The 17651-nt window shown below is 46.8% G+C and overlaps 1 protein-coding gene across 1 annotated transcript in view; it reads left to right on the plus strand.

The window, feature by feature from the left end:
* The window catches only part of RTF1 (RTF1 homolog, Paf1/RNA polymerase II complex component), a 2150039-nt gene that overhangs the window by 335203 nt on the left and 1797185 nt on the right, over window positions 1-17651 (plus strand). The window contains exon 5 of the mRNA XM_044074060.1: window positions 17446-17560. Coding sequence (XP_043929995.1) covers window positions 17446-17560 — 115 coding nt within the window. The remainder of the gene's footprint in view (window positions 1-17445; window positions 17561-17651) is intronic.

Consider the following 17651-nt stretch of genomic DNA (forward strand, 5'->3'; position numbering starts at 1 on the left):
GTACAGTTTTGTACCTACCATAAATGTAGATGTCCGAATTGGATAGCATCTGCAGTCAGGATTACCCTCCCTCCTTCCCCTCTGTGGTACTCCTAGGGTGTTTACCCTTCTAATAGCTAGCTAGTGGGGGGACTTCTTTCATGGTGTATTTGTTTGTATTTATGTACATACATGCTTATTTTTGTGTTTACCTCTATCTTTTGGAAACATTGGCATCTATCCAAAATTTTTAGCCTTCTAGAGGGCTTCTGGCATCTGGGGCAAGAAACACTGAAGAAAATGGCGTCGGCTGATGCTTATATACCCGAAGGCCAACAGAGATGACGTCGGGTGAAGTGCGACATCAGCCGAAGCCGGACCCGGACTTTGGAATCCGGCCGACTGAAGGGCTGCCTGACGACAGGACAACCCAGTTATGACTGCAGATGCTATCCAATTCGGACATCTACATTTATGGTAGGTACAAAACTGTACTTTTTGGGAAGTGGGTCTTTGCCTCATTGACCCTCGCTCTTAGGTCTTTGAATTTCATTGCACATTTTACTAGACTCCAAAGGGATCTGATAACTTAGCTTTTGGGTACTCTTACAGGAGCTCCGTCTGACGAGGTGCGGGATAGATTTACCTCTCAGCTTGCCACCCTGGAGTTTTTCAAACTCGTCCATGAGGCTCATTGCTCATGCAGTAGAAGGAACGTCTAGAGCAGCAGGAACAGGAGCTGCCATAAGGAACCATGCCTGGATGTGCTTGTGTGACTTTGCTGAGCCTTTCAAGTCTTCCTTTAACACTCCTGTTGACGGTTCTTCTTTGTTTGGCCCCAAGCTTAGCGACATACTAGCCAGGTGTGAAAAAGACGGAAAGACCCTTTCTGTTGTGGGCATTCATTTTTCTACTCCTCAACGATCCTATTGTAGAAATCAGAGGAGTGGAAAAATGTGGTTCAGGAAATCCCAAGAGCCTTTTTGGGACACATGGTGATTACTCCCCCCGGGCCAGATGGGGGAGTCCTAATGGAAGATGCCCTCCCCGTGGCAGAGGGGGTCCGCATAGTCAGGGCTCCAGAGATTCCTTTTCTGGGTAACGCTACCAGCGCTCCTGAATGGAAGCCCGATTGCTTACCTCTGAAAGTAGTTGGGGGGGGGGGGGGATTTTCACTGCACCAACCAGCCTGGATCACGATAACTTCAGACACTTGGGTGCAGAAAATTATTACCAGATGTTACAAGATTCCCTTCATTCTCATACCAAAGACCCAAAGGTGAATCTCCGATGTTCCACCCAATTGGAGGAATGCAGCAGCAGTGGAAATTCAAAAGCTGCTCCAAAAGAAGTCATCCAAGAAGTCCCACCAGAACAAATAGGATCCGTATTTTACTTGAGATTCTTTTTAGTGCCCAAAAAGACAGAGGACTGGAGAGCAATGTTAGATCTCAGCATACTGAACATGTTTGCTCAACAAACAAAATTCCAGATGGTCTTGATTCAGTCTATCCTTCCCTTTCTGGAGAAGAATGATTGGATGTGACCTATAGATCTTCAGGATACGTATTACCACATAAAGATGGGCAAATGCTCCAGATGATGTCTCAGCTTCCATCTGGGAGCCAGTCATTACCAATTCTGAGCACTGCTCTTTGGTCTCACCGCAGCCCTCAGGGTGTTCGCTAAATGCATAGCAGTGGTAACAGCTCACTTGATGCTACGTGGAGTCATTGTTTCCACACTTAGACGACTGACTTCTCACCACCCCCTCCAGGCATCTACTGCTTTTTGCCAAAAACTTCGTGCTACACCTCGCCACATCATTTGGCATTTCAGTCAACAAGGAAGAGTCCCAGTTGACTCCTACACAGGAACTAGAATTCATAGGAGCAAGGCTAAATACATTTTCTTGTGCAGCCTCTCTTCCACTCCACAGGCTACAAAAATTAAGATTGCAGGTTCAGACGATCATTTCCCGAGACAAGGTCCCTGCTCATCTGGTACTTCAAACTTTGGGAACCATTGCAGTGACAATAACCTTAGAACCCTAGCAAGATATCATATAAGGCTGCTTCAATGGTTCTTGGTGACACATTTGTCAGTTCTTTCTCATCCGATCTCTCACCTAATTCTAATTACATATTGTTGCAAAAAGGATCTATCCTGGTGGATGAAGTTAGAAGAAACTTTATGGGGCCGCACCTTTTCTCCCCCTCCGCCCAAAACCATATTGACCACGGCCGCTTCTCAGATTGGGGGTGGGGGCATTATCTGAGAAAGACAGTCCAAGGCACTTGGTCCCCGCAAGATGCCAATTTGCACATCAACGTCCTAGAATTGAGGACAGTGTTTTTAGCGTTGCAAACCTTTGTTCTTCCTTCGGGGATAGTTGCAGTCCAATCAGACAACATGTTGGTAGTCTGGTACTTCAATAAACAGGGGGAACCAAGTCCTACCCCCTGTGTCGGGAAGCCCTCAGGATTTGGTAGTGGGCTGTTGCTTCCAACCACTTTCTGATAGCCGCAAATATCCCGGGAAACTGCAGTGTGATTTCAGACAAACTGAGCAGATGCATCCTCCTGCCTCACGAGTGTTCTCTCAATCACAACATAGTTATGAATATTTTTTGTTGTTGGGGCTAGCCGTGCTGCGATCTTTTTGCCTCCTCAATAAACAACAAATGCAGCAGCTATTTTGGCTCATTCCCCCATAGGGGAGTCCCCGTGAGATGTACTCCTTCTCGATTGGCCCCGGGACAGCTTTATGCCTTTTCCCCAACTCCACTAATTCCCTAGTTGTTGAGGAAAGCCCAAAGGTTGAGAAGCAAATTAATTCTCATTGCACCTTATTGGCCTTGTCAAGTCTGGTTCCCCTTACTTTGGCCTCACCTAGTTCACTATCTTAGGATTCTGGACCCAGTTCCAGACCTGCTGTTCATAGGTTCATAGGATGATGCTAGACTATTTTGCCCATGTTCCCTCAAAGTCAGCACCTATTTTCCATTGTCCAGCAGGGACACAGGTGGGATCTCATGGGTGTATTTTCTGTTTCCCATCCAGTCTTCCAGGTTCTAGAGGGCTAGAGAGGTACTCTGCTTGACATGGAGGGGGGGGGGGGAGTCTATTCCACAGATAGGGAAGTATTTGGGACACAAATATGTCCCACCAACAACTCTCAGAATACACACCCACAAGGATTGTTGCAATCCAGTCTTTGCATTCTCAACCTGATGGCTTGATATCTCCAATTCCAGTAATTACCAGGGGGAACAACATACCTTCTTCAGTGCAAACGATTCTTCTGGCTTCCCATAAACCATCCACTAGGAAACTCTACCTTAGCAAATGAAAGAGATTTTCACACTGTGGGTTCTGTGAGCCAGTTTGCAACCCACCTAGTGATGTAGGGGTTGATGCCTAGTTTAGTGAGTTTTTCTGTGATTCCTGAGTGGGGAATGGTACCAAAGGCCTTGGCCAGATCAAGGTAGGCTGTATGAACCACCTTGCCTTTATCAACAGCTCTGGTGACGGACTCGAAGAAGTCAACCAAGTTGAGCAGGCATGGTCTACACTTCACAAAACCGAACTGTGTAGGATCCAGAGTTTGGAGATTCTATATATCCTTGTTTATTAGGTCCATGATGATTTGTTCCATAGCTTTGCATATCAGACTCATCAGGCTAATGGGGTGGTAGTTCCCAGGATCTGTAGTCGCTGTTCCCTTGTGGAGAGGGATGACTGTAGCAGTGCGCCATTCGGTAGGGACAAAGCCTGAGGTGAGGCTGTGATTCAACAGGGCACACAGGTGAGGTGCCAGTTCACTATGTAGTTCATGTAAAACGCAGCCGGGGATATTGTCAGGTCCCATAGAAGCTGTATTCCTGGCCTTGGACAGTGCTGTTTTAACCTGTGCAGCAGTAATACTGGGTGCCTGGCAGTCTACTGGTATTGTGATTGGTCCTTTGTGGGGGGGGGGGTAAAGTTGGCACTGAATCTGTCGACCACTATATTGGCAATATCTGTTGGCTCAGTATAGGGGGTACCTCTGTCCAGTAGCTGAGAAAATCTGAGTATTGCTGTGGAGATTCTTTGCATAACTATGTAGAAGGCCTTATGGTTGTCTTTACTGTCTGCTGCAATTCTGTTTGCTGTCCCCACTGTCCTGTGTTACTCTTTCCATCAAGGTTCATTTGTTGGCTATCTTAGCGTGTCTGTTCATGGTCCCCCTTTCAATCCAGTGTCATGGAAAATGTTTTTGAACAGGGGGTTTTATAGGTAACAGGTGGCTTCTCCTTCAAATTTTAATTTTCTTAAAAAAAAAATTGCCTCATTTGAACTACCTCATTAAGCTTACATGAAAAACAGTATTACTGATTGTTCTTGTCTTTGCAAGAAGAGCCTAAAGTGATATTGGAGTTTACTTTAAGCCAAAACTATCTTTGTATTTTCTTTCCAGAACCTAAAATGAGGGAGATAAGATCCTCCATACCTTGATCTTCACAGACAACTCTAGATGTTAAGTTGTCAATCTCACCTTCATTCTTGCTGGTTGGGATCGGAGCCGATCCTCTGCTCCGACTCGGCCATCTTCTATAGCTCGAGAGCTGTTTACTGGCTCGAGGCTACCCCTTATCCCATGATGCCTAGCTCTAGCTACCCAGATCTTCTTAGCCGGTTCAGCTGCGAGGTTACTGGCTCAGGCTTGTATAACTTTATTAATCTGCCTTTTTTTTTGTCAGATTAGGGCTTTTTGTATTGTAATCGTTATTGATAGGCGATAACTTGTAGATTTAGTTTAGTGTGTTTAGTGTATTGTAGTTTTTCCCCTTAAAACTCGTTTAAATTAGAGCACCCCCCCCCCACTTTCCCCTCTGTAGTAGCGCGTTAGTCTTTTGGTTAGGTAGCCGTTTGAGTTGGAGGCTTCCTAGTCTTAAAAAAAAAAAAAAAATCCATCTTATATTGTGTTTTTTTGTGGTAGAGTCTGTTTTAGTTCTTAGTGTTGCTGGCCTGCTGGCCAAAGTAGTTTAGAGTTGTGATTTCTCCTTTTACTGGATATGTCTAAGGAATCCAAAGTGTCGGGATTCAAGAAGTGTGACTCATGCTGTCAGAAGATGTCTCTGACAGATGGGCACACTTCTTGCATCTCTTGCCTAGGCACAGTGCACCTGCAGGACTCTTGTTCGATCTGCCATGCATTTAGCCCAAGAGTTCTGCAGGAGTGCAAGAACAAACTTATTTTGAGGGGTCTTCTCAAACCTCAGGATTCACCGGCCAAGGCTCAGCCAGTGAAATCCCCTAAACCGGCCAAATCGTCGTCTACCAGCTCGGAGCCGTCATTGGCCCAAGCCTTGCCTACTTACCTCTTCGGTCCCGGCTGGAACCGAGGAGACTGCTTCCTTGTTGGCTCCACTAGTACCCTCGGAGCCGTCAAGGACATAAAAAAGGCCGAGGTCCCCTTCGCTAGAGTCCATTCATTCAGCTCCTCGGTCTCCCCTTTTGCAGAGTGACCACAGTCCTAGATCTTCACACTCTTCTCTGTCCTCTAGGCTCTCGGACCACGACGTGGAGAGAGTGGTCAGTAGGTTGTTGAAGTCGCAGGCACTGGCCAAAATATTGTCCAGCCCTCCTCATCAGGTGTCTGCTCCGTCCATTTCTATCGATGTTCCCCTTCCGACTCCATTGAGCTCGGAACCGGAGTTTATTGGGGTTCGAGTCGTGGAACCGTCGGCTCCGATAACTATTTCTCCTTCGGATCCGTCGGCTCCGATCCCATCTATGGTGCCTTCTGTCGAGGGATCTGGGCGCCGAGACTCCCTCATCGGCTCCGAGGGGGGCGAGTGGCATTGGACCCTTGTCTGACCCCGCTCTCCCTCTCGGAGCGTCAGCGCAGATGAGCTCGGCTCCTGTATCTGCCTCGGAGCCATCTCCCTCGGTGCAGAGGATTCCGGTCTCCTCAGAGCCGGAGCCTTCCGTGCATCGTGGCAGGGACGCCTTCAATGTCATGAGGAGTGTGCTGGCCTCCCAGTCAGCTCCACCTTCGACCCCACTGGCACCGTCCCCCGTAGTGCCTGCATCAACCTCTGTCCCTCCTCCAGACCCCAAACGTGGATAACCAGCACTCCAGGGCACCCCGTTGGGTGTTTCCTCTTCTTCCGAGGCCTCCCCTGATCATTCAGAGAAGCCCCCTCGGAAGAAGTGCAAGAGGAAGCACATTGACTCCCCCGAGTCTGTCACTTCGGATACGGATTTGGATGAATCGGAAGGGTCCCCGAGATCCCCCTCTGAAGATGTTTCCTTCTCGGACATCCTAGAGATGCTTAAGCAGAGAGGGAACTGGAATACCCTAGCCCCTACCGAGGATGAATCTGTATTCCTGGATGCGTTCGGTTCCCGGCCTTCCACCTCTTGGGTTTCTCCGCCCTTCGATCCACTAATGTTAGTGGTGGCTCGAAGGGCTTGGTCAGCCACGGATACAGTGGAACCAACCCCGTGGAGGCCAAGGAAGTTTATCACTGCTCTCCCAGACAGGCAGTTCCTTACTAAGGGTGTTCCCGTGGATGCCATGGTGGTAGCAGCAGCCACTAAAAAGGAGTTAGCGGAAACGTCTTCCTCTGTCCATCCTCCTAACAAGGAGTCCAGGACAATGGACAGATACGGGAAGTGAATGTTTGCTTCAGCGACCTTCTCCGTGAGGTCACTGAATTACTTATGCCATTTCACCAGGCTTCAGAGGGATCTCCTGAAAGAGCTTGGAGATGCCCTTCAGGATCCATCAGCTGAAGGGGCTCAGGCTAAAGTGGCTTCTCAGCTGGCAACCCTTAACTCAATCAACTCCTCCATGAAGCTCATTTCCTACGCAGCCGATGGTGCAAGTAGGGCCACAGGCACAGGCGTGGCACTTCGGAGACATGCATGGATGCAGCTGTGTAACTTTGCAGAACCCTTAAGAGCATCATTCACCAACACTCCCTTTGACGGTTCCTTTCTTTTTGGACCACAGGCGAAAGACACTCTCACTAGGTGTGAGCAGGAAGGCAAGACTCTCTCTGCCATGGGAGTCCGTTTTTCCACTCCTTCTAGACCATACCCCAAGGGTCAGAAGAGTGGGAAAATGTGGTTTCGGAAATCCCAAGGAGCTTCGCCTGACACACGTAGTGATTTTTCCTCCAGGGGCAGAGGAGGAAATAACAATAACAGACGCCGCCCTCGTGGCAGAGGGGGTCCGCAGAACCAGGGCAGCAGAGAATCTTTCTCTGACAAGACCTTCCAACCTCCCTGAAGTGTTGCCCGACTGTCCGCCTCTGGAGGCAGTCGGGGGAAGACTTTCTTTGTACCCAAAAGCCTGGCTAAACCTAACGCAAGACAAATGGGTACATTCATTCGTATCCGGAGGTTACAGAATCCCATTCTTTCAACCCCCTTTACCGTCACGCAAGTCCCCCCCCCCCATATGTTCCACCCAATCTGAGGGACCAAGCAGTTATAGAAGTTTCAAAACTGCTAGAAAAAAAAGAGTCATCCAGAAAGTCCCGGCAGACCAACATGGATCTGGAACTTACTCAAGGTTCTTTTTGGTACCAAAAAAGACAGGGGACTGGAGACCTATTTTGGATCTCAGCAGACTGAACAAGTCTCTTCAAAGAACGACAATGTCCTTCAAGGATGCATCTGCAGTCATAACATATGGGTTGTCCTGCCTCAGGCAGCCCTTCGGTCGGCCGGATTCCAAAGTCTGGGTCTGGCCTCGGCTGATGTCGCACTTTCCCCGACGTCAGAGCGTCTGGGGTATAAAAGCATCAGCCGACACCATTTTCCTCAGTCTTTCTTGCCGCGCGGTGCACGAAGCAGAAGCTGTTCGCAAGTGCCGGTCGGTCAGATCCAGTGATTTCAGCTACCGAAGACTTCGAAAAAAGCTAAGTACCCCGTTGGGGACTCTTTCTTGCCTCAGCCGATGTCAGACAAAGTAAATAATTGTTTAACTTGTGGGAAACAAATACCTCATAAGGATTTCCATTCTTACTGCCTTCCTTGCTTAGGCCCAGACCACGACGTATCGGCCTGTTTAGCCTGTGCCTCCTTCAACCGACGAACTCTCAGACGTTGGTCGGAGTTTGCAGAGGAATTTTTTGGAGCCGCTTTTGCTTATAAAATGCCGTCGGAGACTCCGACTTCGCATATGGTCAAAAAATGCAAGGAAAAGGACCAACACTCGCGGCCCGCGGTTTCGGCTGAAACCACGGCTAGGCCTACCACTAGTGTCTCGGTTTCGGCCGAAACAGAGTCCTCGGCAATTCCTTCTTCCGAAACCATACTTCCGACCACCGAGGCCCGAGAGGCCCCGGCTGAGTTGGCTTCAGAACTACCTACCGAAGCTAGTGTTCAGGAATCGTCCGACACCATACCTTTGGACATTTCTACCCCTGCACGTGGGGCAGCTAGGCCCCCAGCTTCTATGTCCATTAAGGCCTTTTCTAGGGCTAAAGCTGCCAAACTTTCAAAAGCTTTGCTTGCCAAATCTACATCCCAGAGGCCTTCCTCTAGTTCTCAGATCTTCATCCTTGCTGAGGACCTTATCTCCTTAATTAGGGGTTCACAACCTCACCCAGACAGGGCCTCTCAACCTCCTCCAGACAAAAGGCCCAGGACTGACCCCTCTGAACCACACTCCTCAGATGATTCCACAGATGGATCTGACTTGTCAGACCACCAGGAAGGGGCTTACACGCCTTATGAGGATTCAGATGCAGAGGAATCTATCCTTCGCCTCCCTCCTGAAGAGTTTTCCTTTGGGGAGACCTTACACTCCATGAGAGAGCACTTTCAATGGCAAGGTCAGGATTTCTCTGATTCTAGAAAAAGGTTAAGGACCTTTTTTGCATTTGCCTCAGCATAGGCCCTTAGCTATACCTCCAGTTCTAAATGTAATTGATGATGTGTACAATGATGTCAGTACAGCCCCTGATACTCTTCCTCCGGCCCCTGCCAAACCTGACAGATATTACAGGGTCCCGGATTGTCATTTCCATCTGTATAAAGCCCATGCTGCAGACCCAGAAACTATTTCTCAGGGCCCTAAAGGGGTCGCAGCCGCTACTGCCAAAAATCCCCTACCCTCTGAAAGAGAGTCTAGAGCTTTAGAGAGATGGGGAAAGAAGGTGTATACATCTGCAACTCTTTCTGCCAGGGCATTAAACTGTCAATTCCATATGATACAGTACCAAGAGTATTTGTTAGATGAACTGAATAAGAAACTTTCTTCTCCTGAACCCTTAGACCGTAAATCCCTTCAGGATTTGGTACATAACTCAAAACAGGTTAGTAATCATTTCTTAAAATGTGGCTATGATGCACTGGAGGCTTCATTTAGATCAGCTATGACTGGGGCAGTTATTCGTAGGCATGCCTGGCTGAAGGAGCAATCTTTGCCGGACCATGTCAAAGCTAAACTCCTCGATGCTCCAATGGAGAAACAAAATTTATCTGGCTCCCCTGCACAGGAGATTCTAAAAAAGGTTGAAGAAAAAGCAAAGTCTGTGCAAACAGTTAAAGATTTCCTGCAAGTTCAACCACCGAGATTCAGCAGAAACTGGCCTACAAAGAATTGGTCCTTTCCAGACTCTAACAGAGCCCAGAGAGGCAGGAACAGACGCCCTAGAGGCAGAGGTCATTCGAAGGGCTCCTACAGAGGACGTCAGTGGCAGCCTGCCAACCAGAGGAGTAGTGCAACAGCTACAACTACAACCACTACTACAGGACAGACCCAATGACTTGACTCTGATTCCGCCTACCAGGGATCAACTGGAAGCACCCTTGGGCGGAAAGCTGGCTTTATTCTCAAAAAACTGGCATTGCATTACAAAGGATACATGGACATTGCAAATAATAGACAAAGGATACAGGTTTCACTTCCACACTTTGCCAAAAAGAAGCGGAATGCCAAACCTTCCACCAAATCAGAAGGCAGAGGCTTTAAGACAAATCAGCAATTTACTTCAGATGAATGCTATAGAAAAGGTACCATGTTCAGAACAAGGCCAAGGATTTTACTCCAGACTATTCCTTGTACCAAGAAAAGAAAACCAATGGAGGCCTATTCTCGACCTGTCCGCACTGAACACTTACCTCATTGTGCCAAAATTCTGACCCTACAGCAACTTCTTCCCATGTTGGGCAAGGAGTCTTGGCTGGTGACTCTAGATCTCAAGGAGGCATACCTGCACGTCCCTATCCGACCAAATTGCAGAAGACACCTCAGATTTCTTGCAGGATCAGAGCATTATCAATTCTCAGCATTGCCTTTGGCTTATTTACTGCGCCCAGAGTATTCACGAAATGCCTGGCATCAGTAATTGCACATTGCAGACTACAGGGAGTTCAAATTTATCCATACCTGGACGACTGCCTAATACAAGCGGACAACAAGAAAAAATTGTTAAAGGACTTGGCCTATGCCATACACCTGCTACAGGCCTTGGGATACACAGTCAACATCCAAAAGTCAAGACTAGTACCATCCCAAAGGATAACCATTTTGGGTGCAGATCTGGACACAAACACCCAGATGGCTTTTCCCACAGAAGAAAAACAAAAACAACTTCCAGATTACTTCATGACTCTGACAAGACAAACTCAGCTTACTGCAAGGAAAATCCTGCAGGCCCTGGGTTACATGGCATCTTGCATAATTTTAATCCCACATGCCAGGCTACATATGAGGAAATTACAATGGTACCTAAGGAGTGTATGGTCTCAACACAGTCACAGTTTAGAAACCATGATACCAGTCATTCCATGCCTTCAAAAGGAGTTCCTGTGGTGGGCTCAGGCCTGCTAGTCCAACAGAGGGTTGCCTTTCAACAAACCAAAAACAAGACCATCACCACGGACGCCTCAGACCGAGGATGGGGAGCACACATGGAGGACAAATGCATCCAAGGCCTATGGCCTCAAGGGCAGCTAAGCATGCACATAAACCAAAAGGAAATGCTGGCAGTGAGGCATGCAATCGAGGCATTCAAACTCTTCCTCCAACAAGGACATCTGTTAATAAGGACAGACAACACCACGGTCATGTGGTACATAAACAGGGAGGCACACATTCCTACCCTCTATGCCGGATGGCTATGAATCTGTGGGATCTATGCCTGAATCTCAATATCCATCTGCAGGCCCAATTCGTGCCAGGAAAAGAAAATGCACTAGCGGACAGCTTAAGCAGAACTACCATGGATGCGCATGAATGGATGCTGCACCCAGACATCTTCAAACTCATAACAAAGACATGGGGAATGCCGGAGATAGATCTGTTCGCCTCCCCACTCAGCCACCAACTGAAGACATTCTGCTCAAGGACATACCACCCACAAGCTTGGAGGGTGGACTCTCTCTCACTTTCAGCTGGAATGCCCTAACAGTATATGCCTTCCCACCTCTCCCATTGATGTACAGCGTTCTACTGAAGATCAGGGAGGAACAGCCAAAAGTGATACTAATAGCTCCAGACTGGCCAAGACAACACTGGTACCCACTATTGAGAAGCATGTCTCAGGCAAATTCATGGCCTCTCCCCCTATGGCCTCTTCTTCTAACGCAGAACAATTTCAAGACCCTGCATCCCAACTTGAAAACATTGCAGCTAACTGCCTGGAAAATTCCTTAAATTCCAATCAAACTGTTTTATCTCAGAGGGTGAAGGACATTATCCTGGAGGCTCGCAGGCCTTCCACAAGGAAGACATACTCAACTAAATGGAAGAGATTTCTCATTTGGAGCACATCAAAGGGCACAGATGTCACAGTGGCAAACCTAGCACATATCCTAAAATACTTAGCAGAATTGTTCCACAATGGCCTGTCTTATTCTTCCATTAAGATTCATGCTTCAGCAATTTCAGCAGAATACAATGTGGATCCACCCATCTTCTCACACCCTCTCCTCAGACAATTTCTGAGAGGAATCAAAAATGTTAAACCTCCAATAACACCCCCTCTACCTGCCTGGGATCTCAATTTTGTGCTGGAAAAACTGACACTACCCCCTTTTGAACCAGCAGCATCAGCGGATCTACAGTTTCTATCTTGGAAAACTGCATTCCTTCTGGCAATCACTTTAGCAAGAAGAGTATGTGAGTTACAAGCGTTAATGGCAGTGCAGCCTTTTCTTATTTTTCACCAGGATAGAGTGTCACTAAGAACCAGTCCTACTCTCATGCCAAAGGTGGTATCTAGGGTATCCTTGAACCAAGCTATTCACTTGCCTACGTTCTTCCCTAATCCACAGAATAAAGGGGAAAAACTTTTGCACACCCTGGATATACACAGACAGCTACGCTACTATTTGGACAGAACAAAAACTAGCAGAAAAACTGACCAACTTTTTGTAGCATATGCAACTGAGGTGCAAGGAAGAGCAATTTCCAAACAGACAATTTCAAAATGGATAGGAAATTGCATTCGCTTTTGCTACTCCTTTCATGGAAAGACAGTTCCTGAAAATATCAGGCCTCACTCCACAAGGGCCACGGCCACCACTACAGCTTTCCTACGGGGAGTGGCTACCAAGGACATTTTAGAAGCTGCTACTTGGAGCTCCGTGCATACATTTGCCAAGCATTACAATCTACCTTTATACTCTAGATCCAGAGCAGGGTTTGCAACTGCAGTCTTGCAGGGGATCTTAACTACACCATCCTTCTCTTAGTACCTCCTCCCCCAGATTGGCTATGGTATTCTACCCATATTTTATGACTGCAGATGCATCCTTGAAGGACATAGTACAGTTTTGTACCTACCATAAATGTAGATGTCCGATAGGTATGCATCTGCAGTCAGGATTACCCTCCCTCCTTCCCCTCTGTAGTATTCCTAGGGTGCTTACCCCTCTTTTAACTAGCTGGGGGAATCTATTATTGTGTATTTGTTTGTTTATTCATGTATATAATTTGCAAATGTTTGGAACTTTTCAGCATTTATCCAAATTTAACCTTCCTAGAGGGCACCTGGCATCTGGGGCAAGAAAAACTGAGGAAAATGGCGTCGGCTGATGCTTTTATACCCCAGACGCTCTGACGTCGGAGAAAGTGCGACATCAGCCGAGGCCAGACCCACACTTTGGAATCCGGCCGACCGAAGGGCTGCCTGAGGCAGGACAACCCATATGTTATGACTGCAGATGCATACCTATCGGACATCTACATTTATGGTAGGTACAAAACTGTACTTTTTGGATGGTCACGCTACAGTCCATTCTACCCTTTCTGGGTCAGGACAATTGGATGTGCTCCATAGATCTCCAGGATGCGTACTATCGTATCAAGATGGACAGATGCTCCAGGAGATGCCTTTGCTTCCGGCTGGTAGCTAGTCATTACCAGTTCAGAGCTCTGCCCTTTGGTCTCACCACAGCTCCCAGGGTGTTCACCAAATGTATTGCAGTGGTCACGGCTCACCTGAGGCGTTGAGGATTCCAGGTGTTTCCATATCTAGACAACTGGCTCCTCACTGCTACTACCAGGCGTCAACTTCTTCAAGCCAGGGTCTATACAATTTCAGTTTGCTCTCAGCTAGGCATTACTATAAATTTCAAAAAATCTGCCTTGTTGCCCTGTCAGTCTATTACTTATATAGGAGCAGACTTAGACACAAGAAGCATGTACGCAAAGCTACCTTCAGACAGGGTGACCACAATTCGCCAGCAAGTTCAATTCCTCATGCAATGCAAAAGGGTACAAGTCAGGTATGTCCTTCAAACTCTAGGCACTATCGCAGCGGCAATTCTTCTGATACCCCTGGCCCGCTTTCACATGAGAACCCTTCAGTGGCTTCTATTCACTTAGTGGTCCTTCCAACAGCTCCCCATGTCTCATGTGATCATGATTACAAAAGCATGCAAAAGACACCTTTCCTGGTGGATGGTCTCCCCTCTAGTGACTCAGGGCAGACCCTTCGTTCAGCCCCCTCCGGTTGCTACAGCGACCACCGACGCCTCCCTAATAGGGTGGGGGGGGGGGCATGAGTACCATCTGCATATAAACGTCCTAGAAATGAGAGCCATGCTCCTAGCGTTGCAATCTCGTCAGGGCTCTCTCCCTTCTGGGACCATTACAATACAATCGGACAACATGTCAGTGGTGTGGTACATCAACAAGCGGGGCGGAACCAGGTCCTACCCCCTATGTTGAGAAGCGCTCAGACTCTGGCAGTGGGCAACTTCCTCCCAACGATTTCTGATTGCGACGCACATCCCTGGGACGTCCAACGTCATAGCGGACAGGCTCAGCAGAGCTATTCTAATGCCTCACGAGTGGTCTCTAAGTCAGGTAGTTGCGGATCTGATCTTCCTCAAATCGGGACAGCCTTGCTGTGACCTTTTTGCCACCCCCTTCAACACCAAATGCAGCAACTACTTCTCCCTTCTTCCAGGTCACTCTCCCAGAGATGCTCTAGTCCACGATTGGCCCCAGGGACTTCTTTATGCCTTCCCTCCATTTCCCCTGATACCAAAACTCATACAGAAAGCAATTTCGTTGTGTTGCAAGATGATCCTCATTGCCCCCTACTGGCCTCGACAGATATGGTTTCCATTCCTGCACCGTTACCTTATCGAGCAGCCCTGGACTCTGGATCCAATTCCAGACCTACTGATCCATCAATCAGGAGGGCTGCATCAATCACTTCAAACACACCAGCTTACAGCTTGGTTGCTCCACTTCCAACCTTAGCCAGGCTTCCCAGCATTTCCCCGGCAGTACGCGACATTATTGTCTCCTCCCATAAGTCTGCCACTAGAAGGACTTATGCTAGTAAATGGAAATGTTTCTCTTGTTGGGCACAGGCCAGGAACATACTAGCTGCTAGTACAAGGGTCTAGGGAACTACTAAAGGGGCGGTGAATACCGCACAACGTGGCTGGGCTAATATATGCATGGCTGGGCTAATATATGCCTTCGGGCAGATAGCCCAGTACCAACCTATGAACCCTTCACAGCTCCTCTCCACGAAATCTTGGAGTTCTTAACAGAACTCTTTCATTTGGGGACCACTTTTGCTACGATCAGAGTTCAATTAGCGGCCATTTCACATTTTCATATTGGGTGGTCTAATGCAAACATTATGTCTTATAAGCTATGTAAAGCCTTTCTAAGAGGTACTACTCTCCTTAGACCCCCATTGAGAGATCCCCCATTGAGAGATCCCCCTCCTCCTTGGGACCTTAATCTGGTACTAACATCCTTGATTATGTCCCCCTTTGAACCTGCAGCGTCCTGCTCCATTAAGTTTCTGTCTTGGAAAACTCTCTTTCTGGTAGCTATTACTTCAGCCAGACGAGTCTCTGAACTTCAAGCATTATGTGCCCGTCCTCCATACTTAGTATTTCATAAGGACAGGGTTGCTCTGAGGACTAATCCCTCCTTTCTTCCGAAAGTCTGCTCAGAAAATAATTTGAATCAGTCTATAGACCTACCTGTGTTTTTTCCTAACCACACCAACAAGGCAGAATACAAGTTACATCAATTGGATGTCCATAGACAATTGCGTTTCTACCTGCATAGGACGAAGGATATTAGGAAGTCTGACCAACTGTTCCTCTCCTATGCTCGAGGCAAACTGGGTCTCCCAGTTTCCAAAGTGACCTTATCCAGGTGGTTGTTTCACATTATTACCTTTCTCTATCAACTAAGGAACAAAGACTTGCCTATCAAACCGAAAGGTCATTCTACTAGGGCCTTAGCCACCTCTGTAGCCTTCCAGTATAGGTTGCCCATGGACTCTATCTGTGCCACCGCTACGTGGGCAAATCCTCATACCTTTATTTCCCATTACAAGTTGGATTTGGTCTCCAGGAGTAGAGCTAACTTTGGTTCCACTGTTCTGAAGAGTCTGTTCCAATGAGCCACCCAGGATTGTATTGCAAGTGCTAGAGACGCTGTCCAACCAGCAAGAATGAAGGCGAGATTGACAACTTAACATAAAGAAGTTATGTGCCTACCGTAACGTTCCATGTTAGTTGTCTTCATCTCGCCTTTTTTCTTGCGTCCCCCCTCCATCCCCCTATCCTATTGGACCGAGAGGACGTCAAGTTTTACTGGCTGAGTATTCTCTGGTTTGTTTCCTCTACTGACTTAGAGAATAGTACAGGTATGCTTAACCTTTTGTTTGGAGGGATCCTTTCTATAGCTATGTCTGGGTTAGCTATTTCAAACGAGGTCTGGGTAGCTAGCGCTAGGCATCATGGGATAAGGGGTAGCCTCGAGCCAGTAAACAGCTCTCGAGCTATAGAAGATGGCCGAGTCGGAGCCAAGGATTGGCTCCGATCCCAACCAGCAAGAAAGAAGGTGAGATGAAGACAACTAACATGGAATGTTATGGTAGGTTTATAACATTTTTCTTTCTTGAAGAACAAAATCATTTAGCAATTCTAATCAATTGTTCATTTCTTGTAAAGGTAAAAAAACATATAATAATAATAATAATAGAGAAACTGCTTCAAAGCAGAATATTTCTAAGTGGTTGCTTCATCTATTGTCTTTTGATATACTTACCACAACAAGGCAATTCTTGGCAGGGTTAGGGCTCCTTCTACCAGCCCTTGCTTCATGTGTGGCTTTTTGGAAAGGGTTGGATGCTAGTATTGTAGAGGGAACAACTTGATCCACTATATATACCATTCTCCAGATGCTCCTGGACCCTTAGCCTCCTCCCTTCCAGTCCATATAAGCTCTGATATTCTACTAATAGAGCCAAGTGGATCTATGTTGATAGATCAGTAGTTCGATCTGTTTCATATTCACAGAAAAAGTTTTGCTAAAAGCATTTACTCCAAACAATCTTAAAAAAAAAAAAAAAACTACGCTCTACCCCCTGTACCTCCAAACTGAATTATACCACTCTGAGGTCATACAACAGTAGAGAGAAGTGAATCCTTCACTATTACCCTAAGTGCTTTACACTAAACTTTTTCAAAGTATTTAGGCTTGACTGAGCTACTTTCTCTAGAATGACACATTCCCTAGGCAGGGCTGCTGCAGCAGTGATCAAGTGATGAATATAGTACAGTAGTGAAGTAAACTTAGCATAACAGTAGATATTTGAATGATCACTACAGCAGTTGCAGCTCCCACCCTGTATCCCCCTTACTTTTTCTTTCTTGCCAGTGTGTGGACTTTGAATTTTATTTACCTAACGTTGTCCTCTTTCAGGGCTCTAGCCTTTTCTTGAAAGGTTTGTATGGGTGAGTGGAGTTGGCCCATAAGCTTTGGAAACTGTCTGACTGTTGCATCCTGTGCAGGATAGAACTGATATAGCGAAGGATACTGCAGTAGTGATCATTCAAACATCTGCTGTTATGGTAACTTTACTTGCATTGCTATAGTGTATTCCTTATGTCTCAATAAGTTAACTATTTGGTTTGAAAAATGCATCCTGTTTTTAGTTTTGAGCACCATTTCACCATTTTTAATCTGCAGGTTTGAGATAAAGAAGAAACTAAAAACAGCAAAGAGGAAAGAAAAAAAGGAAAAAAAAAAAAAACACGAGGAAGAACAGGAGAAGAAAAAGCTTTCTCAAATACAGGAATCTCAGGTGAGTCTTTATTTAGTATACGTGCTCACATTTGTTATTTCATTGGAGTCCTGCGGAGGATAAAATTCCAAATTCTTATTTGAACGGTAGT

The sequence above is a fragment of the Protopterus annectens genome, chromosome 6.part0 (assembly GCF_019279795.1).
Source record: "Protopterus annectens isolate FY-2018-M chromosome 6.part0, PAN1.0, whole genome shotgun sequence".
In the NCBI taxonomy this organism is placed as follows: Eukaryota; Metazoa; Chordata; order Ceratodontiformes; family Protopteridae; genus Protopterus; species Protopterus annectens.